This window comes from Emydura macquarii, unplaced genomic scaffold (genome assembly GCF_026122565.2).
Source record: "Emydura macquarii macquarii isolate MOO-44397 ecotype Brisbane River unplaced genomic scaffold, CSIRO-AGI_Emac_v2 contig_3044, whole genome shotgun sequence".
Classification (NCBI taxonomy): Eukaryota; Metazoa; Chordata; order Testudines; family Chelidae; genus Emydura; species Emydura macquarii.
This window is the reverse complement of record NW_027133181.1, coordinates 3,498,347-3,525,028: the sequence shown is the minus strand read 5'-3', so window position 1 is coordinate 3,525,028 and position 26,682 is coordinate 3,498,347. Positions and strand designations below refer to the sequence as shown.

The 26,682-nt window shown below is 45.7% G+C and overlaps 1 protein-coding gene across 1 annotated transcript in view; it reads right to left on the bottom strand.

Moving 5' to 3' along the window:
- The window catches only part of HSPA4L (heat shock protein family A (Hsp70) member 4 like), a 59,262-nt gene that overhangs the window by 7,758 nt on the left and 24,822 nt on the right, over nucleotides 1-26,682 (bottom strand). Inside the window, exons 9-12 of the mRNA XM_067530231.1 lie at nucleotides 25,001-25,152; nucleotides 24,105-24,211; nucleotides 23,457-23,590; nucleotides 5,049-5,251 (exon numbers count right to left, since the gene is read on the bottom strand). Of these exons, the coding sequence (XP_067386332.1) occupies nucleotides 5,049-5,251; nucleotides 23,457-23,590; nucleotides 24,105-24,211; nucleotides 25,001-25,152 (596 nt within the window). The remainder of the gene's footprint in view (nucleotides 1-5,048; nucleotides 5,252-23,456; nucleotides 23,591-24,104; nucleotides 24,212-25,000; nucleotides 25,153-26,682) is intronic.

The following is a 26,682-nucleotide window of genomic DNA, read 5'->3' as shown; positions in this document are numbered from 1 at the left end:
AGGACCATGAAACTAGTTTCCAGTGTTAGTGTCAAAGTCTTACTGTAATACTTATTGCGTGTGCTACTGTTGTCCTGTATACAGCCTCTGTTGCTACAGTGAAAGGGAATCTGCCAAGAGCTTCTGACACTAGCTGCTTCTGGGTGGGAAGACACCCACTATACCAGATCTGCTCCTACTCAAAAGCAGCTTTGCAAGAAGGTGGGGTACATCATCCCAATTTAGGTCTGATTTCTTCCTGAAAGACTCAAAGGAGAGTAACTAAACATGAAACCCTTCTTTAAAAGGTTATGTCAATGAGGAGTTTAACTCCCACTGGCTTTACAACCATTATATACCACTGTGCTCACTAACTCCTATACAGTGGAGGTTCTTTGACACTTCTCAGGTGCATGAAGAGCATCAAGTGAGGGCAGGTCTATGCTGCCGGCAAAATTCGACTTCGTAACTTCCGTTGAGCACGCTTGTCTCCGCTGCGCTGCGCCAACAGGAAATGTGTTCCCATTGAGGCAGTGCTACACTTTTTGGGAAGGTGTTTTTATTAGATCAACTTCTGCATCGACTGACCATGTCATCACTGCTGCTCAATCGAACTGGAAAAAAAATCGATCTGAAGGCGACTAATTTGCCACCATCAGTGTGTACACAGCCTGATATTAGCACTTGAAAACTAGTTTTATGTGCCTACCATGAATAATTTCTTTCTAAATATATAAATATCAAAATATAGTTCATGTAGCATATAAGGACTATATTTGTAGACAACACTAGGAGTTGCTGGCATCTGATCTAGATGTATAATTCATTTTTTTTTAAAACTGGGTATGATCTTTTCCCCTGTATCTTTCCTCTAAATAACAGCCCTATGATTAGTTCACCTGTTTCTGATGCTTAGTTTAAAGTTTTAATGATGACATCACAATTATTGCAGACAGTTATTCATCACGTGAAGTCAGTTCAACTAGCAGCTAAACTGTTCAGTAAGAAAGATGTAAATATTTTTAGTAATAAAATAGGGAATATCATGTACATTAACTCAGCAGAAATGTCTCCTATGAAAGTTTCACATGGACTAAACTATTTAAACACCAGAATTAAAACAAGAGTAACAATGTTCAGCGATCAAACTGAAGTTTGGAGCCTTAAGTACCTTAAAACCCCAAAATGGCTCAACACACAAGTCAGTCTGATTTTAAAACGTTAACCTTGATTTGTGGTTGTAATGCACGTAAGTTTACTGAAGATATTTTTAGTTTTTAATATTAGGGAAGTGATAGCCCTACAAAGCAAAGCTATACAGCACTAATATAGTGGAAAAATGACACACTGTTTCTACAATTCAAAATGCATATTTACTTACTAGTCACGTTTACTTAGTCTGCTTAAAATGAATCCTTTAATTTAAGTGGCAAGTTCAATACCATTAGATAGCTACGTTTTCATATTGTACTTAAAGGAAAGTTACCATTTGCCTTTATAATAAGATTAGAAGCAATTCCTAGAAAAACAATAACATTCCTGGATTTGTGATAGAATACATGTAAGTACAAAGTGAATTACTTTGCAATTTCTCTTTATAACTGACAGTAACAGAAAAATGCACATGGACTAACTCAATTATTTCCCTATATGTTAATAAGATTTGTTGTGAAACTCTAGGCACCAGCATATATGCTGCAATCATTAAAGAAGGTGAAATAATTTAGTTTCCTAAACAATTATTTTAAAATATACTTTAAAGTAGCAGCAGACAACTTTTGCCAAGTTCTTAGGCGACTTTGCAGACGATAAACCAAGTTTTCACTTATTGTTCTTACTGTTCACACAGACTACCAAAGGCAACAGTTGGAAAGTGGGGAAGTGGGAATCTTCTCTATATTTAAGAGAAACAGCTAATTGTAAGAATACTACATATAAGCATCACAAACCTTATCCTCAGAGTCAAGGGTATCATCCTCAATTATGAAAGAGAATTGCTGATAAGCACCATAGTAAAAACAGAAGACAAATTAGGAAGAACAGGAATATTGTACATGGGAGAAAGCCTAGGGATAAAAGTGGTTACTTTTGTACTGAGCACAGTTTACTATTATTCTGAATATTCTCCATATATAGTACATTAAATGGAAATGTCAACAGGCATGTCTTTTTTCATTACTTAAACATTTAAAGTATCAATAAGTTTCTTCAAATGTGTCAACAGCACTTTTGTATTCCTTGAAAAGTATATTGTAAGTTGAAAACATTAACCCATTCAAGTTATCAGTGCACACAAAAAAAAATCTTTAAGAAGTGTACATATACTCACATAATGCTAATTGCTCTACGACTTGTTCTAACCTTCATAAAAACAAAAGATTGAATGCTCTAAGCAAGAAAAACTGGGAAAATATAGTGGGACCAAATACCAGCATTTGGAAGAGAAGGTTTCTGCTAAACTAGTCCGATTTGCTATTCTTAGGACCTTACAAATGAATTCAGACAAGTTCAAATCCAAGAGGATGCAGTAATATGCTAAAATTAGCACCAATCTTCTGGAAGACATAAAATTAGTTTCAAGAAGAGATTTAAAGGAGTAAGCAGGCAAGGTACTTCACTTTCACAACAGGAGGCTATTTCAATAGGAGCAGCAATGTTTTGGATAGAGTGGGGGAGGTGACAGATGGATTTGAGAAGGTGAGATGTGGGGAAGCAAAAAGTAGTCAGAGTATTCCAGGCGAGTTTCTGATTAAGGCACAGACTAAGATTTTACTAGCAGAGAGAAGGAACAGAGGATAGATCTCAGGAAAGTGAAAGAAGGAAATTATCAGTAATTTAGCAAAAGCTTGGATGGAGAAGAAAAGGAAGGGGAAACTGAGGTTGAGTCTAACTGGGAAAAGGATTATAAAAGATGATAAAGAGAAGTGACAGAATTTTGGAGGAGAACAGTATGTTTAATATGATGACTGGAATTCCACAGTTAGAAATGCAAGATTGAATAGACGACTACCAGAGAAGGTATCAATGAAAAAAAGACAAGTAATGGAAACAAAAAAAGGATACCAAGCAAAGAAATCTGAGGGGCACCAGGGAAAAAAGGAGCCAGAGATACTGGAGCAACAGCTAGAACAGGTCAAGCCCAATTGCAGAAGCCAAAGTACAAAATGAGCAGCAGCAAAAGCAGCACAAAGATTGAGTAAAGTACAAAGAAGTCTGACTTTACTACAAAGTGCTCACCTTGACTTTGAGCAGTTTCTCTGGAGAAGGGAATGGAAACTGGACTGGAAGTTAAGGCAGGTAGAACACAGTATGCTCACAAATCTTTCATTTGAAGGGTCGATGGGTAAGAGGATGAGTGGATGAATTTAAGTTAGCAGGACACAAGAGCATGTTTCAAGGCAGAGAGAAAGGAGCACTGCTGAAGGTGAAGAGGCATGGTTATAGATGGATAATAGGAAGGATATCTCATTCAGAAACGAGGCCAGAAATGGAGAAAAATGAGGAAAGTTCTTGATTGACTGGGACAATATGGTCTGCAGAAATTTACAGAGAGTCACCAGGAGTTGAAGGCATAACAGTCACAGAACACAGAAATTGTTTAGCAAGGAACTTAGGCAGAATGGAAGGAAAACAAATAGAATGGGTGGGGTGGGGTGGAATCAAGACATAATTGAATACAGGAAATTAAAAGTCATTATTTTCATCTGAGGTACAAGTACAGAAGTAGTGAATGCAAAAGGAGCGCCAAGATTGGCTATTATTAGAGTAAGAGAAGGGTTAAAAAAATAAAATATGGGTGGGGTTGAAGATAGAAGCTAAAGAGCTGGCAGAGCAGCAAAGTGTCAGAAGGAAGAAACCTGAAAGTCAGGGGTTAAGATTAGAGGTGGCAGAAATTAAATGAGCAATACTGTGAAAGGGAAGTGGGAGAATTCTTCCTATTGCCAGAAGGCTGCATGCTGCTCTTTACATCCATTGTGGTCGTCTGTGGAGTTAGGACATGCTGAGAGCTAAGCAGTAGATCCCGAGAACAAAGTAAAAAATTGTACTAACTAGCTAAGACTATAGAACTGTACATGACTCTCTCTCTCTAAGGGACCACAACAGGAGCAGGAAAGAAAAGTGGATTAAGCTTGTCATTGCTTACCGACAGCTGCACATCTGCAGTTGGGCACTGTACACGATTCAGTGTCATGCAACTCTCTCTTATTCTTGTCTCCCTAAGGATTAGTCTGGTGCCCTCCAGGGGCTGCATACTTCTAAGGTTAGGATATGTTGGGGTAATGGAACTGAGAGGAAGACATGAGCTGGTGCCAAGTCTTGTGGGGTTTATGTCACTGAATAGTATATCACAAAGTTTACAACACCAATTCCTTAGTATGAGCAATTAAGTATGGCATAAAATGGTTAAAATACTGTAACATTTTCCTCTCATCTTTCAGTCATGTAAGTAAATTTGCACTTAAAGATTTTCATGATTAAACTATGTAAAATGCAAACAAATGAAAGTTTAGCTGATTGTAGTTAAAGATGAAATACAGTGTTCTGTGCATCTTATGAAAAATCACAGAACTCTTTTCATTAGTAAGCTTCATTCAACAAGCACTTTAAACTTATTTTATGAAGTGTTTTGTCTAAAACCTTTAAAAAGCTTGTTTTCCTGGAAATCTCATTAAATATCTTTCCTTCAAAAGCAACATCATTGTTGCCATTCAATGCTAATATTAAAAAAATGCTGAAAACTGCTAGCAGAAGAGAAAAATTGAGGAAAATATATCGCTTTCCTATGGGTATCCATGTGAATCTTATTTGCGCATTTGTCTTTTACACTGTAAGCTTCCTGGGGAGGGAAAAGTATTTGTGTCTTGTGTAGCCCTGAACATATCATTACTGCTTACGTAAATAGAAAGCTGCACACAAATAAGATTAACTGATGATACAATCCATTCTTGTAACACATAATAATGGAAGTGGGAAAATAAATCACTCAAAAGTAGCAGTTTGGAATTAACTACAATTTAATCTTTGATTCTCTGTTCTTTTGTTGGAATTACAAGAGAAGTTTTACATACCAGCTCATCATCTTTGCCTTGATTCTTACAAGATGATTCTGTGTCCATAGGTACATCACTGTGATCTCCTTCCACATTTTGCTTCTCTATTATTGATGCATTAGCCACACTGAAGATTCCATGGACATTGACACGTACTTTAACTTTCACTTTGGAATTGTCACCATCATACTGGGGACCAACATTTTGTATGGCGAAACACCCTAAAAAAACAAGCAGCATATAAGGATTAATATGGTTTTCTGGACAGTCTAGAAGGGCAATCTTTCTTCAAAAACATCCCAGATTCTTCTTTCACTGCCAAGCACGTTAGAAGGTCAAAAAAGATTTCTCCAAAACACAAGTATTTCTAGATTTAGAGGGGAAATTTAGTAACTAGAACAATGTCTAATATACCCCCAGAATTATCTAATAACTGGACAGTCCTTGAACAAATGCAGGATCACACATAAACCCCTCTTGTTTATAATTAATGTATAACTATGAAGAATTCCATAGTCAATATTCTGTGAGAAGCAATGGATTTAAGGAAAAAGTGAGCACATATGGCTGGGAATCAGGTAGTCCTGAATTTTAATCTTGTTTCTTCCACTGACTGTGGCACTTTAGAAAGTCACTCTGAAAACCTACCCAAGTCTCCCCAATCATAAAATGCGGCTGTCTTTATATGAGGCATTGCAATAGTTTGTACAGAGCTATGAACATGTAAAACACTATACTGCAGTACCTTTTGTTAAATAGCCCAAACTGACAGAATTGGGCACTGCAGTAAACGGAGTCTTACTGACAAATGCATTACTAGAGCCCTGCATGGATACAAATATGTGGATCTACATTCACTGGAATAAACTTTTACCCGACCCGGAATCCGCCCCTCCATCTTTTAGATTTAATTGCATCTGCATATCAGCTGTTTTGGAGCCAGCAACCCCGCATCAGCTGTTGAGCCCCTGCCACTCCAAACAACTGATGAGTGCACCTACCTAACAGAGGATTAGCTGCTGAGCCCTGCAGGATAGGTAACAGCTGATCAGCCCCACCCTGCTCCTACAGGCTGCTTAACTGTTGAGTCCTGCCAGCAGCCTGTTTGCTGCTCCAGCCCTGCCCCAGAAATCAGAGGGCCCGACCTCCATGACCATCCAACCCACTATCCACAAGAAACGGTCCGCAGATGTGTAGTGGATAGCCACGGATTTGAAGGGCTCTATGCATACTATCCTGGAAGATTGGAGAAACATACTTTGTATTTCACCCCATTCAGTTAGATCTTCCTTTAAAGTTTTTTTTACACTGTTGCCCCCTAAAAATGGTGGTACCACCTAGTCTTTGACAATTTTACAACTCCATTCCCCTTTCAAGAAATCAATCTGTTTGCAGAAAGAGGAGGCTAAATTCCATCTTTCTGCAAATTATTCATTCAGCTCTAATTGCAACCATTCTGCTTTGATGTGGACCTAGCTAGCCATGCCTTAGAGCACACTGCAGTATCGCATTATCGAAATGCATTATGCAAATGAACAGAATTTGGTTCCTCAACTATGGGCATGTTTCCTGGGGACAATGATGTCTTTTATTCACCTGTACTGGCTTCAGACTAGTTTCAAGGTGCAAGCTAAGGTGTTTGGACCATGACTTACTTAACATTCTACCCAAACACCTTTGGTCAGCTGAAGCACTCTCCTAAAAGATTCTTCCCTTATCCTATTTATATATCTGGGGGTAGTGTCAGGATGTTCTAATTAAAGGGCCCTGCAGCCCTTGTTCTCTTCCTTCTGGTTAGACAAGTCATAAATCTGTTGAACTCTAATGCTTCAAGATACCAATGTTACAGCTTTTGCCCAGGGAATGGAGCTGCTTTTGTTTATTGTGATTGTGATTTAATGTTTTATTGTGGGAGGTTCATTTTCAAAATTTAATACATTTCAAAGTTAAAGTTTTAACATATGATTGCTGTGATCCTCCAGCACTAATGCATCCCTCAGCCATTTTCACGTTTGGCCTAGGTAGCAGCAGCAGTCTGAGTAGCAAGGTGAGCCTGCAGTCATCTACCTCTCTTAATAAAGAGTGTGGCAAGAAAGATGCTCAAGACAAATAAATACTGCAGGAAAAGCAGAGTCCTGAAAAGTTCAACATGACCGTCAACAGCTGAAATTAGGAGTGTTACCAATTTTTTGTATAATTTGTATAATAAAGCATGTAACTTTAATACTCCAACATGTGTAACACGGGAGCGTTAATACTGCAACAAACTTTTATATTATCTTTTTAGAGAAAGAAAAGCTGCAACACTGCATAACTATAGATGTATTTTACACAGCTTCATAAACTACAGTTTTCTGATATACCTATCTTCAAATGAATGTTGTTGCATAGATGTATTTTACTGCAACTCAATAGGTTTGAGAGTACATCATGACAGAGGCTAGAAATATGGCATTACATACAGTGTTTAGCGACTCCAGTGCCACAGGCAATAACATGGCTCAAAAACTTTAATAATTACTGTGTAAGTGGTTATTAATTGCTTACCTTATTTTAAAGTATACCCTCACACAACAAAGAAGTTACCAAAAGCTGCTACTCTGGTGATGACTGATATGAAGTTTCAAATACAGCTGCTTTAGTTCTCTGTGCACAAAAAGTCTTCTGAATATGTTCCGCATTCTCACTCTACCACCCTATCTATGAGCTGAGTGAGTTTTGCTCAGACGTTCACAAAAGCGTATATTTGATTTAGAAGACAACCAGACATAGAAAATATGAGCACAACAAGTAAGATGAGTGAATGACAAAACAATTTAGAAATGGGAGTTGAGTTGTAATTTAAGATTACTTGCCTATAATCTGAGTTCTTTCAGATGAACTCTGCACATTTCCATACATGGGATGTGCTGATGGTGCAACTCTGACAGGGGAACCTTCTCACAGCAGTGTTCATTGGAGCGTTCTCACATCCTGTCCAACCCCTCCTCCCTGTTCCTGAACATGCCGAAGGTAAGGCTATAAAAGAGGTGTGGGGTGCTTTAGCTGTCTCAGATCCTTCCACCACCTCTTCATGGCCAAGATTATAATTAGGACTCTAAAGAAGAGGGGAAGGTGGATAGGGATAGTGAATGTGTAAAGTCCACCTCCAAGAACACTGGTTACAGGTGAGTAACCTTCATTTCTTCAAGTTGCCTCTGCCTATTCCCACTCATGGGATAATTTAGCAAGCAGTACATCTAAAGAAGGTGGGATCCAGAATCCTAATTAAACAGCAACTTGAAGTACTACTCCACCAAAATAAAGCACCTGATCAGAATGTTAACTTTAGCACAGTGCTTCCTAAAAGTGGGACTAGAGCTCCAGGTTACAGCTCTGTATATATAAAAACGGGAACATGCCTAAGGCATGCCACTGAAGCTGCCTTTGCCCTTTCAGAATGCAATCTAATCCCTACTAGGAGAGAAGTAGAGAAAAGTTTATAGCTCTCCTCTATACACTGCCTAACCCACTTAGGAAATGCAATTACATCCGAAAGCCTTTACTATTCCCAAAAAAACAAAAAACCAACACCTCACCATTTGCTGACTTTCTAAATAGGACTAATAAATTTAGATAGAAAGGTAAAGCATTTTTAGCAATTAGTGTGTGAAACTTTGAGGACATCTGGGAAAGGACACTGGCAGATTACTCAACTGGTTGAGAGAGAAATCAGTTATCACCATAGGCAAAAATTTAGGATGGGGATGGAGTATCACTTTGTCCTTGCGGAAAACTGAAGGCAGATCAGCCATGAGGGCTTACAGTTTGCTTACAGTCTTCTAGCAGGTGTCATAGCTATAACAAATGCCATTTAGATTGACAGGTGAAACAGCAAACTTCACTCAGAGCCTTCCCAATTTGAGTAGGTTATGAACCCATGATAGTGTTGGATCTTTAACAAGTAAACAGATCTCTTTACTGTCGTGAGTAAATACAGTCTTCTCAATTAGGTTGCAATAAACAGATATGACTGCTAAGTGAATTTTCACAGATAATGAGAGTCTGAATTGGAGCTGGAGTAGGGAGTATGCTGCTTCGAGAAATTTTTCCATTTGAGATCATAGCACTTGGAAGTCTACGTTTCCTGGAATTTATCAAAGTAGGTCAGACTTCTGGTGAATAGAACCTCTCTAGATCTCTCAGATTTGTATGGGTTAAGTGGTCAGGAACAGTGAATGTGGGTCTGGGTGATAAATTCAGACATTCTGCTGAGACAATAGGTCTGTGGTTAGAGAAAAACAAGATTACTTACCATGTTCTTAGAGATGTGTTGCTCATGTCCATTCCACTATAGGTGTGTGCACACCTCCCTGCACTGTTACCCGGAACTTTTTTCCCCTTAGCAGATCCTGTAGGGCCGGCTCCGGCACCCCCTGGAGCCCTGCATGCATGCTGCAGTATGAGGTGCTGCCGGCCCTATGCCCCCTCAGTACCTTCTTTCTGACAACTCCAGCAGCAGGAACTGGGGGTGGGTTGTGGAATGGACATGAGCAACACACCTCAAAGAACATCAGTTACTGGTAAGTAACCTTGTTTTCTTCTTCGAGTGCTTGCTCATGTCCATTCCACTACAGGTGACTAACAAGCAATACCTTTGGAGGTGGGTCGGAGTTACCAGTGAGCTGCCCTCAGCACCACTCTGCAGAATCCCGCGTCCTTTTTCACCTGCTGGACGATGGCGTAGTGGGACATGAAGGTATACACTGACGACCAGGTGGCAGCTTTGCAGATTTCCTGAAGGGGCACTCTCTCCAAGAAAGCTGTGCATGAGGATTGAACTCAGTGTGCTGTGATGATTCCCAGAAGCGGCACCTTCACCTGATTGTAGCAGAACTTGATGCATGATGTAATCCATGAGGAGGTGCGGTGGGTGGAGACAGGTAAGCCTTTCATCCAGTCGGCCACTGTGACGAAGAGCTGCATTGATTTCTGGAATAGCTTTGTGCGCTCGAAGTAAAAGGCCAGGGCTCGTCTCATGTCCAGCGAATGCCATCGCCTCTCCTGCTTCATTTGGGAAAAAACATGGGGAGAAAAATATCTTTATTACAATGAAATTGGGAAACCACCATGGGTAGGAAGGCCGGATGCAGCCTCAGCTGAACCTTGTCCTTATAGAATATTGTAAAAGGGGGCTCTGAGGTCAAGGACCTAATCTCGGAGACCCTCCTGGCTGAGGTAATAGCCACCAGGAAGGCTACCTTCCATGAAAGTATGAGCAGAGGGCATGAAGCCATGGGCTCAAAGGAGGGCCCCGTGTGTCTCGAGAGGACCAGGTTGAGATCCCAGGGAGACACCGGGTCACGGACTTGCGAATAAAGCCTTTTCACCCCCTTGAAGAACCTGACCGACATGGGATGAGAGAACAGCGATCTCCCCTCTAGCAGCTGATGGAAGGCTGAAATGACCACCAGGTGAACCTTCAACGAGCCCAGCACCACACCCTGGAGTTTTAGCTGGAGCAGGTACTTCAGGATCGCCTCTATAGGTGAGAGGCTGGGCAGAATATCCCAGGACTCCGCCCAATAGGTAAACTGCCTCCACTTAGCCTGATACATGACCTGTGTAGAAGGCTTCCTGTGGCCAAGCAGGACTTGCTAAACCTGCCCCGAGCAGGCTCTCTCTCCCTCCGTCAGCCACAGAGCCTTCAGGCCGTGAGCTGCAGGGAGTCCAGGTCCAGGTGCAACAGGCGACCATGGTCCTGGGATAGAAAGTCATGTTGCCTCAGGAGCTCCAGGGGTGTGCCAATCAAAAGGTCCAGCAGCATGCTGAACCAGTGCTGTCTTGACCAGGCTGGAGCGATAAATTTAACGTCCACTCTGTCCCTCTTAATTTTCAGCAGGACCTTGGGCAGGAGTGGAATGGGTGGAAACACGTACATGAGGGTCCCCATCCAGTCCATGAGGAACACGTCGGAAATCGACCCGGTCTCGCAACCCCAGAGCGAGCAGAACCTCGGACACTTCGTGTTCCAGGCCGACGCGAAAAGGTCCAGTTGGGGAACGTCCCACTTCTGGAAGATCATAGCCACCACCATCTATGGGTGCAACGACCAGTCATGGTGGAGTAGAAACAACCTGCTGAGGCAATCCGCCTCATCGTTCCTCACTCCAGGGAAGTGAGAAGCAGTCAAGTGGAAATCGTGCCTCACGGCCAGGTCCCACAGACAGATAGCTAGCTTCCTCGCAGAGGGCCGAGGAGTGCACTCCTCCCTGCTTGTTTACATAAAACATGGCTGCGGTGTTGTCAGTCAGCACCTGCACCATTCTGACTATCAGGAATCGGAGGAACACTTTGCACGCTAGGTGAATGGCCCTCAGCTTCTTCACATTGATGTGCAGGCACCTCTCCTCCCCCGACCAGAGCCCCTGAGTGCCTGGGTTGGCGCTGATGTAGGCTCTCCACCCTACATCCGACGCGTCGGGAAATAGGGTGACCGACGGGACCAGTTCCCTGAACAGAACGCCCTTCATCACTGCCCTGGGAGTCCACCACCAGTTTAGGGAGGCTAGGACAGGCAGGGGAACTATGACCACCCGGTCCAATGGGTGTCTTCTTGGAACATATACCGAAGCCAGCCATGTCTGAAGTGGTCTGAGCCTCAGGCGAGCTCGTCTCACTATGTACGTGCAGGCCGCCATGTGGCCTAACAGCTGTAGGCACTGCCTGGCTGTTGTCGTGGGGCATTGGTGCAGATAGGAGAGATGACAGAGACCATCGCCTCGAAACGTGGCTGAGGCAGGAAGGCTCTGGCCTGGAAGCATCCAGGGTGGCCCCAATGAATTTTATACATTGCACTGGGGTTAGTGTGGACTTCTGTTCGTTTATGAGTAGTCCCAGTCTGCTGCACATGGAGCAAGTGAGGGTCACGCTTTCCTGCACTTGGGACCTAGATCTGCCCCTGATCAGCCAATTATCCAGGTAAGGAAAAATTTGCACACCCTTTCATCTCAGATGGGCAGCAACTACCGCCATGCACTTGGTGAACACCCTTGAAGCCGAAGATAGGTCAAAGGGTAGGGCTGTAAATTGGCAGTGGGAGCCAGCCACCGTGAAACGGAGAAAACGCCTGTGGCTGGGGAGGATAGACACATGAAAGTATACGTTCTTGAGATCAAGGGCGGCATACCAGTCTCCTGGATCCAGGGAAGGGATTATGGAGGCTAGGGAGACCATGTGAAACCTGAGTTGTTTGACATATTTGTTTAGACGACGCAGGTCTAATATGGGTCTCAGACCCCCATTTGCCTTGGGGATGAGGAAGTACCTCAAATAGAACCCCTTCCCCCTTCTGCTTTGAGGGACCATTTCCACTGCTCCCAGCTTGAGGAGGATGTCCACCTCCTGCAAGAGGAGCTGCTCGTGAGAGGGGTCCGTGAAGAGGGATGGAGGGGGAGGGTTGTGTGTTTGGGGGGACAGATGTAAACTGTAGGGCATAGCCCCCCGAGACTATCCCAAGGACCCAAATGGGCTGAAGTGATTGTTGCCCATTCGAGACAAAAGGGCCTTAACCTGTTTAGGAAGGGGCAGGGCGACCCAGTTCTGCGCCATCTAGGTACAGGCAAACTCCTCGGTGCCAGGGATCTGGAACAGGAGCTGTCCAAGTGCCACCTGGCAGACCTCAATTGGTACCGCCTCCTGGCAGGCGCTGCCTCTGGTGCCGGAGATTGACGTCGACGCCGAGATGGAGACTCCACATCCTGTGCTGGAGTAGGTCGGCTCGATGCTAACCTGGAGCGACTACTGGGGGAGTGGCTCTGCTCTACCCTCAGAGACTGTCCAGCGGGAGATCTTCCTCCCCATACCAGGGATCTCCACCACCATTCAGGTGACCCAATACCCCCATGACACCAGCCCCTTCTCCCTCAGAGGCTCTTGCCGCCTGAAAATCCTCCGGTGTTGACGGCGTTGGCAGGGGCATTCTACCACTCCCAGGAGTCGGGGAAGGCTCCCTGACCAGAGATGCAGGTACCGGAGAAGTCTCAATGGGCCAGGTCCAGTGCATCTCCGTACTCGACCCTGCCCGTACCAACGGCACAGGGGAGTGGCCGCACTCTGCATGCTGCTTCTTCCTCTTCAGTGCCAGTGATGTTGCATGGTGCTGAGTTGAGGACAGTGCCAACGGTGCGGTCTGTCACGCTTGGTACTAAGGTGGAGTGGGTCGGCTCGGACGCCGGGTGGAGCGCCACTTCCACCAACAGGGCTTTCAACCGGATTTCTCGGTCCTTTTGAGTCCTCGGTTTGAAGATCTTGCACTTCTCTTTTCTGTGGGCTTCCCCCAAGCACTTAAGGCAGCAGTCGTGGGGGTTGCTGAGCGGGAAGGCCTTCCCGCAGGAGGCACATGGCTTGAATCCCGGCGACCAGGGCATGGCCCGGCTGCTCGAAGTCCCTGCAGGGACTTGCCTTGTCTCTAACTACTCTTAACCACACTTAACTAGTTAACTGACTAAAACTAACTTAGAACATCAAACAAATCCAAACAAGGGGAATAGAGAGCAAGGCTAGTTCCAGCAACCGTCACGGGTGGAAAGAAGGAAGTGAGGGGGCGTAGGGCCAGCAGCGCCTTATATACCGAGGCATGTGCGCGGAACTCCAGGGGGCACTGGAGCCAGCCCTACAGGATCTGCTAAGAGGAAAAAGTTCCGGGTAACTATATACCGGAGGCATGCACACACCTATAGTGGAATGGATATGAGCAAGCACTTGAAGAAAAGAGTGATATACCTGCTCTGGAGAAATGGAGGTCTGGAAACTATGGCTTTCACTGCAGATCCAAGTGGTGATCTTGGGCAATTACCACATAGATGTTGATGGCACAGGAAAGTCTAAACTGACATCCAAACCTAATACACTCATTACACTAGGGGCATGACACTCTGTTAGGAATTTGCCCTGCGCCTGGCCCTTTATATTTGGTCTAGATTCTGAGCAAGTTCTCAGAACTGACCCTTTAAGATCGGAGAGAAACTTGGGACACTGCTTGTCTCTGCTAACAAAAGCCATATCTTATTAAAAATCCTTATCCAAAAGGAAAGGTGTCAGATCCACAGGGGCATGTACATGAAGATTGGTTCTAACAGAGGCAGCTACCTGTGGAATTCCCTCATATCTCGTATTAGGTTCTTGATAGTTTAGGAGCCTTTGGTACCAACAGTTTTGCTTTTACTCTAGGAGGGGAGGACAGTACTTCCAGTGGCATCTCAGGATGCTTTTTATTCCACAAGGTGACGGGCAGATGTGGGACTGACAGAACTCTGAGATCCAGGGTTTTTGAAACTGAAGGAATTGGCTGCCAGACCCTCCTGGGCAGCAACACTTGGAGCTTGTTTTGGAATTCCTTATGAGCTGTTGGGGTGGAGGTGCTGCTGATTGTGCACTGTGAAAAAATGTCCTTCCCCAATGCAAGTCAGACACTTGGTATGGGCAACTGAAGTGGGGCAAACAGCAGGACAAGAAGCACACCTCTTGAATCCTGGACTCTCCTTCCACCTTTTGTTCTGTGAACTCTCACTGAGGTATGGAAATCAATAAAATGTGAGGAAGTAGTAACTATAAATCACAATGTTAAGAATTCTAACACTAAGTCTAACTAAGAAACTTAACTAAAACACTAAGTCTTAGAAGAGGTTGAATCCAGATTGACCTAGCAAGGTTCCTGGTCTGACTTACTGCAGTTGGAAGGAATTGAAGTAACCAGATCACCACATTCTTTTTACAACTTCATTGTTTCTGAACATTCTGAGGGACACCACGGGACGCAAGAGCTCTCCGACAAACACTGCTGTAAGAAAGTTCCATCATCAGCACTGCACTGCCAGTACATCCCATGAGTGTGAATGTGCAGAATCCATCCTAAAGAAGAACTAACTATAGCTTTTTGCAACTAAAACAGTCTCCTGGATACAAGGAGTATGGGGGATAAATAGGAAGAATTGGAAATATTAATACATAAGCCAATAAAGTCATAATTTAGCACCACAGAGACTTAATGGGATAAGTCTTAAGACTGAAATACTGATATAGAGGGGTCTAGTTTGTTCAGAAAGGACAGGCAGGGTAAAAAGGGAGGTGTTCCCTTTATACATTAAGAATATATACACACTTGTTCTAAGGTCCAGAAAAGGGTGGAATTCAGACCAGTTAAGAGTCTCTGGGTAAATTATAAAAGGGGTTTAAAAAAAAAAAAAAAAAAAAGGAGGGGGAGATGTCACAGTAGAGGTTCTACTATGGTGTCCACCAAATTAGGAAGAGGGGGTGGATGAGACATTTCTAGAACAAACGAATATCCAGCACACAAGACCTGTTAGTAGTAGGGGACTAACTACCCAGACACGTTAGATAAGTAATACAGCAAAACACAACATTTACAGTAAATTCATGGAATGTACTGGAGACAAACATTGTTACAGAAAGTGAAGGAAGTAATCAGAGGGAGCGCCATTTTAGACTTAATTCTGACATAATACCTATCTTTAAAAAGGAGAGCAAAGAGGATGCAGGGAATTATAGACCAGTCAGCCTAACTGCAATAACTGGAAAGATACTGGAATGAATTATCAATCAGTATTAAGCACCTGGCATATAATGGTCAGCAGGAATAGCCAGCATGGGTTTGTCAACAACAACTCATGTCAAACCAATGTAAATTTTCTTCTGTAGCAGGATTACCGGCCAAGTGGATGTGGGGAAACGCAAGATGTGCTGTGTCTTGCTTTTAGTAAGGCTTTTGACACACACTCCCACAAGACATTCTCATAAATTAGGGAAATATGGTCTATACAAAAGTACTATAAAGCGGGTACACAACTGGTTGAAAGACTACTCAGTGGTTCACTGTCAAACTGGGAAGATATCTAGTACAGTCTTTCAGGCATCAGGTACTCCTCAATATTTTCATTAATGACTTGGATAAAGCAATGAACAGTATATGCTTATAAAATCTGCAGATGACACCAAGCTGGAAGGGGTTGCAAGCATTTTGAGGACAGGATTAGAATTCAAAATTACCTTGACAAATTGGAAAATTGGTCTGAATTCAACAAGATGGAATTAATTGAAGACAAATGCAAAGTATTTCATATAGGAAGGAAAAATCAAATGCACAACTACAAAATAGGGAATAACTGGCTATGTGGTAGTACTGCCTAAAAGGATCTGGATGTTATAGTAGATCACAAATTGAATGAAAGTCAACAATGTGATGAAGTTGCAAAAAAGACTAATGTTCTATGGTGTATTAACAGGAGTATCGTATATAAGACGAGAATTAACTGTCTCACTCTACTCAGCACTGGTGAGGCCTCAGCGAGAGTATGGTGTCCAATTCTGGGCTCCACATTTTAGAAAATATGTGGATATACTGGACAGAGTCCAAAAGAGGAGCAACAAAAATGATAAAAGGGTTTAGAAAACCTGACCAACGAAGAAAGTCATGTTGGCTGGTCATGTTGGAAAGGAGACTGAGGAAGGACCTAACAACAATCTTCAAATACAGTAGAAATTAGGGTTACTTACCAGTAACTTGTTCTTCGAGATGTGTTGCTCATATCCATTCCAATATAGATGAGTGCACGCCCCATGCAATGGTTCCCGGAACTTTTTTCCCCTTAGCAAGCCCCATAGGGCCGGCTCAGGTGCCCCCTGGAGTGCCGCGCTCATGCCACGGTATATGAGACGCCACCGGCCCTGCAGGCCCTCAGTCCCTTCTTCTGCCGACTACGACAGTGAGGATGGAGGGTGGGTATGGAATGGATATGAGCAACACATCTCGAAGAACAACAGTTACTGGTAAGTAACTCTGTTTTCTACTTCGAGTGATTGCTCATATCCATTCCAAAACAGGTGATTAAATAGCCATACCTTGGAGGTGGGTAGGAGTCATCATCGAGCTGCTCTCAACAGCACGGCCCTGCCGAAACCCGCGTCCTCTCTCGCCTGCTGCACGATGGCGTAGTGGGACGTGAAGGTGTGGACTGACGACCAGGTCTCTGCCTTGCAGATGTCCTGCAGCGGCACCCTTTCCAGGAAGGCCACCGACAAGGCCTGGGCTTTGGTTGAGTGCGCTGAAACAGTTCCTGTAAGCAGCACCTTCGCCTGCTCATAGCAGCACCTGATGCAGGCGGTGATCCAGGTGGAGATGCGCTGGGTGGAGACAGGTGAGCCACGGCCACGAACAGCTGCGCCGACTTCCGGAACAGCCGCATCCACTCGATGTAGTAGGCCAGGGCTTGTCTCATGTCCAGCGAGAGCCATCTCCGCTCCTCCTCCGACCCGTGCGGTTTAGGAAAGAACACGGAGAGGAAGATATCCTGGTTATAATGAAACTGGGACACCACCTTAGGCAGGTAGGCCGAGTGGGGTCTCAGACACACCTTGTCCTTATAAAAGACAGCGTAGGGGGGCTCTGAGGTTAAAGCTCTTATCTCAGAGACCCTCCTAGCCGATGTAATGGCCACGATAGGACAAACAGCAGGCACGTAGCCATGGGCTCGAAGGGAGGTCCCATCAGAGTGGCAAGGACCAGGTTCACAGACCTGGGGATATAGCCTCTCCACCCCTTTAGGGAACCTGACTGACATGGGGTGTGAGAATAATGACCTCCTTCCATCGGCTGGTGAAAGGCCAAGATGGCTGCCAGGTGCATCTTCAGGGAGGCCAGTGCTAGACCCCAGAGCTTCAGATGGAGCAGGTACTCCAAAATCACCTGTATGGGCGAGCAGCTCAGTGGGATACCCCGGGATTCCACCCAACAGGTAAACCGCTTCCACTTTGCCCGGTACACAACCTGAGTGGAAGGTTTTCTAATGCCCAGCAGAATCTGTTAGACCTGCACCAAGCAGGCTCTTTCTCCCTCCATCAGCCTGAGTCTCCATGCTGTCAGGTGGAGGGACTCCAGGTCTGGGTGCAGCAGGTGACCCTGGTCCTGGGAGAGCAGGTCGTATCACTGCGGGAGCAGCAGCAGTGGGGCAATGGACAGGTCCAGCAACATGCTGAACCAGTGCTCTCTCGGCCAGGCTGGGGCGATCAGTATGATGTCCGCTTTGTTCCTCTTGATCTTCAAGAGGACTTTGGGCAGCAGTGGAATGGGGGGAACCGCGTACATCAGGGTCCCCGTCCAGTCTATGAGGAACGTGTCGGAGATGGAGCCCGGCTCACGACCCCTGAGCGAGCAGAACCTCAGGCACTTCTTGTTCCAGGACGATGCGAACAGGTCCAGTTGGGGAACACCCTACTTGCGGAAAATAAAAGTCACCACCTCCGGGTGCAACGACCAGTTGTGGTGGGAAAGAAACAACCTGCTGAGGCGGTCTGCCTCGTCGTTCCTGACCCCCAGGAGGTGAGAGGCAGATATGTGGAAGTCGTGCCTCACTGCAAAGTCCCAAAGTCGAATGGCCTCCTGGCAAAGGGCTGAGGAGCGTGCTCCCCCTTGTCTGTTCATATAAAACATGGCCACCGTGTTGTCCGTGAGGACCTGCACCATCCTGCCCTTCAGAAATCTGAGGAACACCTTGCAGGCCAGGCAGACTGCCCTGAGCTCCCGGACGTTGATGTGAAGACCCTTCTTGTCTGCCACCAGAGCCCCTGGGTGCTCAGGTCGCTGCTGATGTGGGCCCCCCATCCCACATCCGAGGCATCTGTGATAAGAGTGACCGATGGGGCCAAGTCTCGGAAAGGGACCCCCCTCAATACCTCCCCAGGAGTCCTCCACCAGTTCAGGGAGGTCAGGACCTGTGTGGGAACCGTGACCACCCTGTTCAACGAGTGTCTGGCCGGTGCGTACACTGAGGTTAACAACGCCTGGAGAGGCCTGAGCTTGAGGCGAGCCAGCCTCACCACATACGTACAGGCCACCATATGTCCCAAAAGCTGCAGGCAGCAGTGCCTGGCTGTCGTTGTGGGGGACCTCTGGAGATGATCGATTATGGCGGCCATGGCCTGGAAGTGATGCTATGGGGGGAAGGCTCTGGCCTGAGTGGCATCCAGGGTGGCCCTGATAAAATCTATGCGCTGCATCGGGGTGAGCGTGGACTTCTGCTCGTTGATGAGCAGCCCCAGTCTGATGCATGTCTCGCAGGTGAGTTCCAGGCTGTTCCTCACGTGGGCCCTAGACCTGCCCCAGATCAACCAGTCGTCCAAGTAGGGAAAGATCTGAACCCCTCTGCGGCGCAGGTGGGCCGCCACCACCGCCATACACTTCGTGAAAACCCTGGGGGGCAGAGGAAAGGCCAAAGGGTAGGGCAGAGAACTGGTAGTGGCAGACAGCTACCACAAACTGGAGGAAACGTCTGTGTCCGGGAAAGATGGAAATGTGGAAATATGCATCTTTTAGGTCGAGGGCAGCGTACCAATCCCCTGGATCCAGAGCAGGAATGATGGAGGCTAGGGAAGCCATACAGAACCTGAGGCGTCTGATGAATTTGTTCAGACGGCGGAGGTCTAATATGGGTCTCAGGCTCCCCTTTGCCTTGGGGATAAGGAAATACCTTGAGTAGAACCCCTTCCTCTTTTCTCGTGCAGGAACTGCTTCCACAGCCCCAAGGAGGAGAGGGGGAGAATCCAGGGGGAAGGCCTTGAGCTGAAGGGTGTAGCCCTTGAGGACTATACCAAGGACCCAACGGTCTGAAGTGATCTTTCACCACTCGGTGTAGTAAGGCCTGAGTCTATGGAAAAATGGTAGGGCCAGATCCAGGGGAACGGTAAAGGTGCCACCCTCGGGCGCACCATCAAAACTGTCTTTTATTGTTCTGCCCTTTGGCTGGGCCTTGTTGGGGGCCCACTGATGATTCCGACCGGTCGTGTCGGTTAGGTCCCCTATACCTATCCCGGCACCGCCTGGGTTGAGCAGGCCTGGGTGGCGGTCTAAGGGCTGGCTGAGGCTGGCGGAGGTACTGGCGTTGGGCTTGTGGCCGAGACTGCCGCCTCGAGGCCTGTGGGGTGTATAGCCCCAGGAATTTGAGGATGGCCCTCGAGCCCTTCAGGGCGTGCAATTTTTCATCGGTTCTGTCCAAAAATAAACCTGCCCCATCAAAGGGCAGGTCTTGGATCGACTGCTAGACTTCTTGTGTCAACCCTGAGGACTGCAGCCATGAACACTGCCGCATGGCAATAGCTGAAGCCATGGCCCTGCTAGCAGTGTCCGCTGCATCACTGGCAAATTGTAGGGCAGCCCCCGCAACAGCCGCGCCTTCATCTAGGACAGTCGCAAAGTCCGCTGCTTCGTCCTGGGGCAGCCTTTCTGCGAACCTCCACATGGAGGTCCAGAGGTTTAAATTATACCAGCTGAGTAGCGCCTGGTGGTTGGCGATCCTCAGCTGAAGGTCACCCGTGGAACAGACCTTTCTTCCGAAGAGGTCCAGCTTTTTATTGTCTTTATTTTTGGGGGTATTGCCCTGTGCGCCTGCCTGTCCTGCTCGTTGGCCGCATCAACCACTAGGGTCCCAGGAGCAGGGTGGGTATAAAGAAACTCAAACCCCTCCAAGGGCACATGGTATTCTCTCTTGGCACCCTTAGATGTTGGGGCAACCGAGGAAGGGGTTTGCCAGAGAGCCTTGGCCAGCTTCAAGACTCTCTCATGGACCAGCAGGGCGACCCTGGAAGGCCCTGCTGACCCAGCCACCCCAAAGAGGGGATCCTCCTCCTCAGAGAGTTCTTTAAGCTCTAAATTAAGATTACTGGCCACCCTTTTGAGGAGCTCCTGGTGAGCCTTAAAGTCTGGCAGGGGTGCCCTACGGTCCCTGGAGGCCGCATTGTCAGGGGAAGAGAAGGAGGATTGCGGAAGGGGCCCCGTGGAGGGACCTTCCACAGGGTCTGATTCCTCCTCTGAGGAATGGCCCTTGTTTGACTTGTCGGAGGGGGGTGCCGGTTGAGCCACCGAAGAGTGCACCAAGACCGTTCCCTGTGCCATTTGTGCCCCCTATGGCTCCCAGTACGGACACTGCCACTGTGGCCACGCCGGTGCAAGCAGCGGTGCCAACTGTGATGCCTCTTGGCGATGGGCACAGGACCCTGAGCCGCTGGAGCAGTGCTGGCGATGTTTATGGCCCCTGCCTGCCCTCGTCAACCATCTGCCCAGAGAAGATATCGACGAGGAGGATCGCTGGTGCCGACGCCTGCGGTGCCAGCGGGGGGGTCAAGCAGCTGGAGGAGCTGGAGAACGACCTCCGCCTCGATGTCGAGGTCTTGTGACAGCATTTCCCTCTTGGGGAGCGGTGCCAGCCGTGTCGCCTCGGTGCCAGTTCCGACTCCGATGACTGTGATCGGCGGCACAGTGCCAGTGTCGCTGTCGATGCCGAGTCCTTTGGCACCAGGATCCGCGCCGGACCGTGGTCCAGGGATTGGGACCGGTGCCGTGGTGCTGTCTCCTCAGGTGCTGGGATCCACGCCGGGCTGCATGCCGGGGATCTGGACCGGAGCCGAGCATGTCGTGCTGTCTCCTCTGGCACCAGGATCCGCGCCGGGCTGCGTGCCGGAGATCAAGACTGGTGCCGCGTCTGTGGGCTCGGTGCTGGGGTGCAGGATCCGGAGCTGTGAGGCGGACCTGTAGCGACGTCGCCTCGAGTGCGAACCTCTGGACCGCTCTCAGTGCCGAGGAGCTCGACTACCTAGAGTTGGAGCTAGGAGAGGAGCCCACACGCTCTACCCTCCGCGACCGTCTGGGGGGAAACAGACTGTTTACCCAGAGACACCGGTCCCTGCGCCCTTGGCCAAGGGGGGGACGAAGGCGTGGGTATGCCCATGAGGGTGCATGCCGCAGCGAACACCTCCGCCATTGACAGCCTTTGCAGGGGCACGCCCCCACCCCCAGAAGTTAGGGGAGGCTCCCTGCGAGGAGATGCAGGTGCTGGAGTAATCTCCACTGCACGCGGCTGGTGCATCTTCTGACTTCCCCAAGGCCGGACAGGTGGTGCCGGGGAGCCCTGGTGCGTAGTGTCTTGCCGCTGCTTCCTTTCTGGCCCTGTAGCCTGGCGATGGGTTGACTATGGTGCCGGTGGAGCGCTCTGCACCGAGGAGACGCTTGGTGCCGCTGGGGAACATGCGGGTTCGGAGGCAGGGCGGAGCACGAACTCCATCAGGATGGCCTTCAAGCATGCATCTCTCTCCTTCTGCATACGCGGCTTGAGGGCCTTGCAGATTTTACATCTGTCCTTTCTGTGCTGCTCTCCGAGGCAACGGAGGCAGTGGTCGTGAGGGTCACTCACGGGGAATGCTTTGCTGCAAACAGTGCAGGATTTGAAGCCGGCTGAGCCAGGCATGGCCCAACCTGAAGCCCCTGAGGGCTGTCTGTCTAATCTAACTAACACTAACACTACAACTATGCAAACTTAACTACTATACTTAACAGGTACTTAAGTCCAACAAACAATGGTTATAACAACGGGGAAAGCTACTTTCTAAAGCAAGAGGCAGACGTTCCAGCAACCGTCACAGGCAGAAAGAAGAAACTGAGGGCCCACAGGGCCGGCAGTGCCTCATATACCACGGCATGAGCGTGGCACCCCAGAGGACGCCTGAGCCAGCCCTACGGGGCTTGCTAAGGGGAAAAAAGTTCCGGGAACCAGTGCACGAGGCGCGCACTCACCTATATTGGAATGGATACGAGCAATCATTCTAAGTAGAACCTCAAAGTTACGAACACCAGAGTTACTGGTTGACTGACCGATCAACCACACTCAGTTGACCGAGTTAACGGTTGACTGACTGACTGATCAACCACACCCCTCATCTGGAACCAGAAGTACGCTATCAGGTAGCAGTGGAGACAACAAGCAAGCAAAAAACAAAAAAGGTAAATACAGTGGAGTGCTGTGTTAAATGTAAACTATTAAAAAAAGGGGGAAAGCAGCATTTTTCTTCTGCACAATAAAGTTTCAAAGCTGTATTAAGTCAATGTTCAGTTGTAAACATAACATTTTTCAGAGTTATGAACAACCTCCATTCCTGAGGAGTTCATAACTCTAAGGTTCTACTCTATGTTAAAGGCTGTTATAAAGAGGATGAGGATCTATTGTTCCTCATGTCCACTGAGCATAAGACAAGACGTAATGGGCTTAATTGTCAGCAAGGAAGATTTAGGTCAGATATTAGGAAAAGTTTTCTAACTATAAGGGTAGTTAAGCTCTGGAATAGGCTTGCAAGGGAGGTGTGAAATCCTCATGATTGAATGTTTTTAGGTACAGGTTGGACAAAAACCTGTTAGGGATAGTTTAGGTTTACTTGGTTCTGCCACACTGTGGGGGTTTGGACTTGACTTCTCAAGGTCCCTTCCAGCTCTACATTTCTATGATTCTATGCCAAGACATCTGGCTCAGTGGTTTACATAGGCCATTTTAAAATGAATAATTTTTTTAAAAGATGATTTAAAATATATTTTCTATGGTCTGTTCTCACCTATTCTGGGTTCAGGATAAGGTACTTCATTTGGGTGGGTGTAATATGCTTCCAGATCAAAAGGTTCCTTCTTGTGGAAAGTAATAACTTTTGAAAATGGAGCAGCATGGTTCTTACTGAAGACTTCACATTCCCTAGAGAAATAAAAAGTGTATGAGTAAATATGAGTAACTGAGTTTATATAGTGACTATGAGTCAAAGTTATATTAGCCCTTTTATATTTGCTTTGAATATACACACAAAACTAGTAACCAAATGAAACATTAGTAAGAGTTTGCTTTGGCACTGGAAAATTATTTTACATTCTCTAGCTTAACTGAAGTTTGAAGACAAAATGAGATCTAAAAACTCAACCACCAACTTGACAATAACACATTTTACACATGTCACTATGTAAAAAGTTTTTTTTAATGTATAAGAAGTTAATTTTTAGGAAGTTATGATAAACAAATCAGAACATTGTGACATTTGGTGACTGAAAATAACTGGTAGTAAAATGGTACATGACTACAACTTCCAGAGGCAAAATAATTAATGACAGTACAGTACAAGAGATAACCTACATTAGTTATTTTATTGATGTTTGCAGGTTTGATCTTCCTGCACCATTTGTCTTTTTGTGTACTTTTACTTTCAGAATAAACTTACCCTGTTCCTTCCTCATAAGAGGACTTCCATCTTAAAGTTATTGAATAAGGAACAACATCTGTGATGGAAAATTCACGCACCTTAAATGCGGGGGAAAGAATTGCACACTGAAAGAGAGAGATCAAATTTTGATTATGCATACAGTTTAGTGAAGAAACAAATTTACTTGAATCTAACCTTGTTACTCTTCTATAAAGCTAGCCTGTTGGCTGGGATTATCTCAGAATGTAAAATGCTTTTAAATGAACTACATATACTAACACTGGGACAATTTTAAGTCACTTTCAGTAAGGATTATCATCTTAGTTAAGGTGATAAAAAGAGGCCCTAGAGTGTCATTTTAAGTTTAATTATAGTAACACTTAGCATGTTTATAGTGACTGCCAGCTAGGGACCTCAATGAGATTTAAAAATAGATATGAATTAAGCTTCAAAGCCACTGAGAGAGGTAAACACCCCTATTTTACAGATAAAGGAAGTGGCTTTCCCACATTACTGCAGAAAGTCTGTGGCAGAACTAGGAAGAGAACCCAGATAATCGGACTTCCACTCCTGTACTTTAACCACAAGACCATCCTTTCCATCATTATTCTCATTATTATTACCAAATGTGACAACTACAACAAATGTTTAAATGATTAGTGAATACAATTGTGCAAAGAAGAACGAATGCTTAGTCTGAGGTTAGTCCTGCTTTGAGCAGGGGGTTGGACTAGATGACCTCCTGAGGTCCCTTCCAACTCTAATATTCTATGATTCTATGAAGACTTTAAATCCTGGTATGAGGGACATTTTGTTTAAGCTGCAGCATTCTTTGGCTTTTGGTTAGTGAAAAGTTTCCAGCAATATATATTGTAAAATGACAAAAACAAAGACTAGACTCTTAATGACCATACCTGTAATGCGCAACCTCTTGCAACAGCTTCATCAGCATTCAGTGTAGTGCTTATATCTTTACAGAAGAACCTTGATATTTGTTCCTTCACTGCTGGGATTCTAGTGGCTCCACCTACAATTTCTATACTGCTTATGTCTTCACGCTGCAGTTCTAGAAAAGACACAGTTCAGGCCATAAGTTAAATAAGCTACCTTCAAAATTCCCAAAAGTTGACTTTTTTCAGGCATGTAGCTAAAGAACATATACCCTGGATTCTCACTCTTGATGACTGAAAAATAGGGTTCTTAAAAGGAAACTAAATACCTAGACACTACAAGAACCAGTGAAGATAGGTCAATGGCCATCACTGTGCAATGAGAATTTTATATTAAATTGCAATGATTCATACTGTCAAACAAATCTTTGCCCCTCCTTTAGTATATGGGGGCTTCAAGTTTTATCATCTTAGAAGTGCAAAAACTAAGAATAAAAAAGTTACTTATCTTAGTCTCTATGGTTCTTTGAGATGTGTTTCACAACAGAAATGGAATCCATGTGGACATGTGCCCATGCGCACACAAGATCAGATTCTTTTGACCAATAGTGTCCATTGGGGCTGTGCTTGAGTGTGGATACCCTTGGACCCACTCTCCCCGCCCCAGAAGGCATAAAGATTGGGTGCCCTGTACCCATCCCGTAGTCCTTCCTCCAATACAGAAGCCAGGTGGTACAGGATTCCATAGTAGCAGGGAAATAGAAGGGTCATAGATTCCATAAGAATATCTTAAAGAACCAACCGTTCTCTTTTTGATTAATTGTACACATGCATGCATTCTATTTCTGGTTACTAGCAAGTAGTGACCTCAATCAGAAAGTGGGTGCTCTAAATCCTATTTAAATGTTAGAAGTGGATGTCAGATCTTGAGGCTTCAACTAAGAAATAGTGCTGTATGATAGTGTGAACTGATCCCCATTATATCTGCGTTGCAAATTTCAGCAACAGGCAGCTTCTGTGACTTCTCTGAGAAGTCCTGAACCATGATGGAGTTGGCTCCAACCTGTATGGGTAGGCCTATTCTAGCTATCTTGTAACATGATTTAATAAAATTAGATAGCCAATAAGACAATGTGACCCCCATCTACGCCTTATGATGTGATTGTGTATCATTCATATTCACCCTTTTAGTGTAATTATATATTGTTTAATGCAAAGTATGTCATGTAAGATATTTTTGGAATGCTCATGGCATGCTGAACTTTATTGTTATAGTTGTATGTCTGTTGCCATGTCATGTGTATGATTATGAGGCTTCGTTATGTAATATTGCCAAAGATGTGTCTGGGAATTTTGTTTCAGCCATAGCTACTGAATCCTAGTAATAGGAGAAATCCACAACATTATTAAAAGTTTTGTAGGTTTTGTTTATTTGAGGACAGTGGTTATAAAGGAGAAAAAACTAAATACACACACACAGTGCATAGAGATGAAGCAACTGCAGGGGTTCTGTCCTACTGCTGTGGCAGTAAGAAGGAACAAGAAACAGTTGTGTCTGTTCCATGCTTTATGCCTTCAGTTTTGGTGAGGGTGGGAAAGGTTTGTGAGAGAGGTCTTCCAAGGCACAGGCGCAGTCTGAAAAGATGCAGCTGGACAAGAGAATCTGATCTTGTGCACATGGGTACCAGAAGTAGAAAACATGTGGA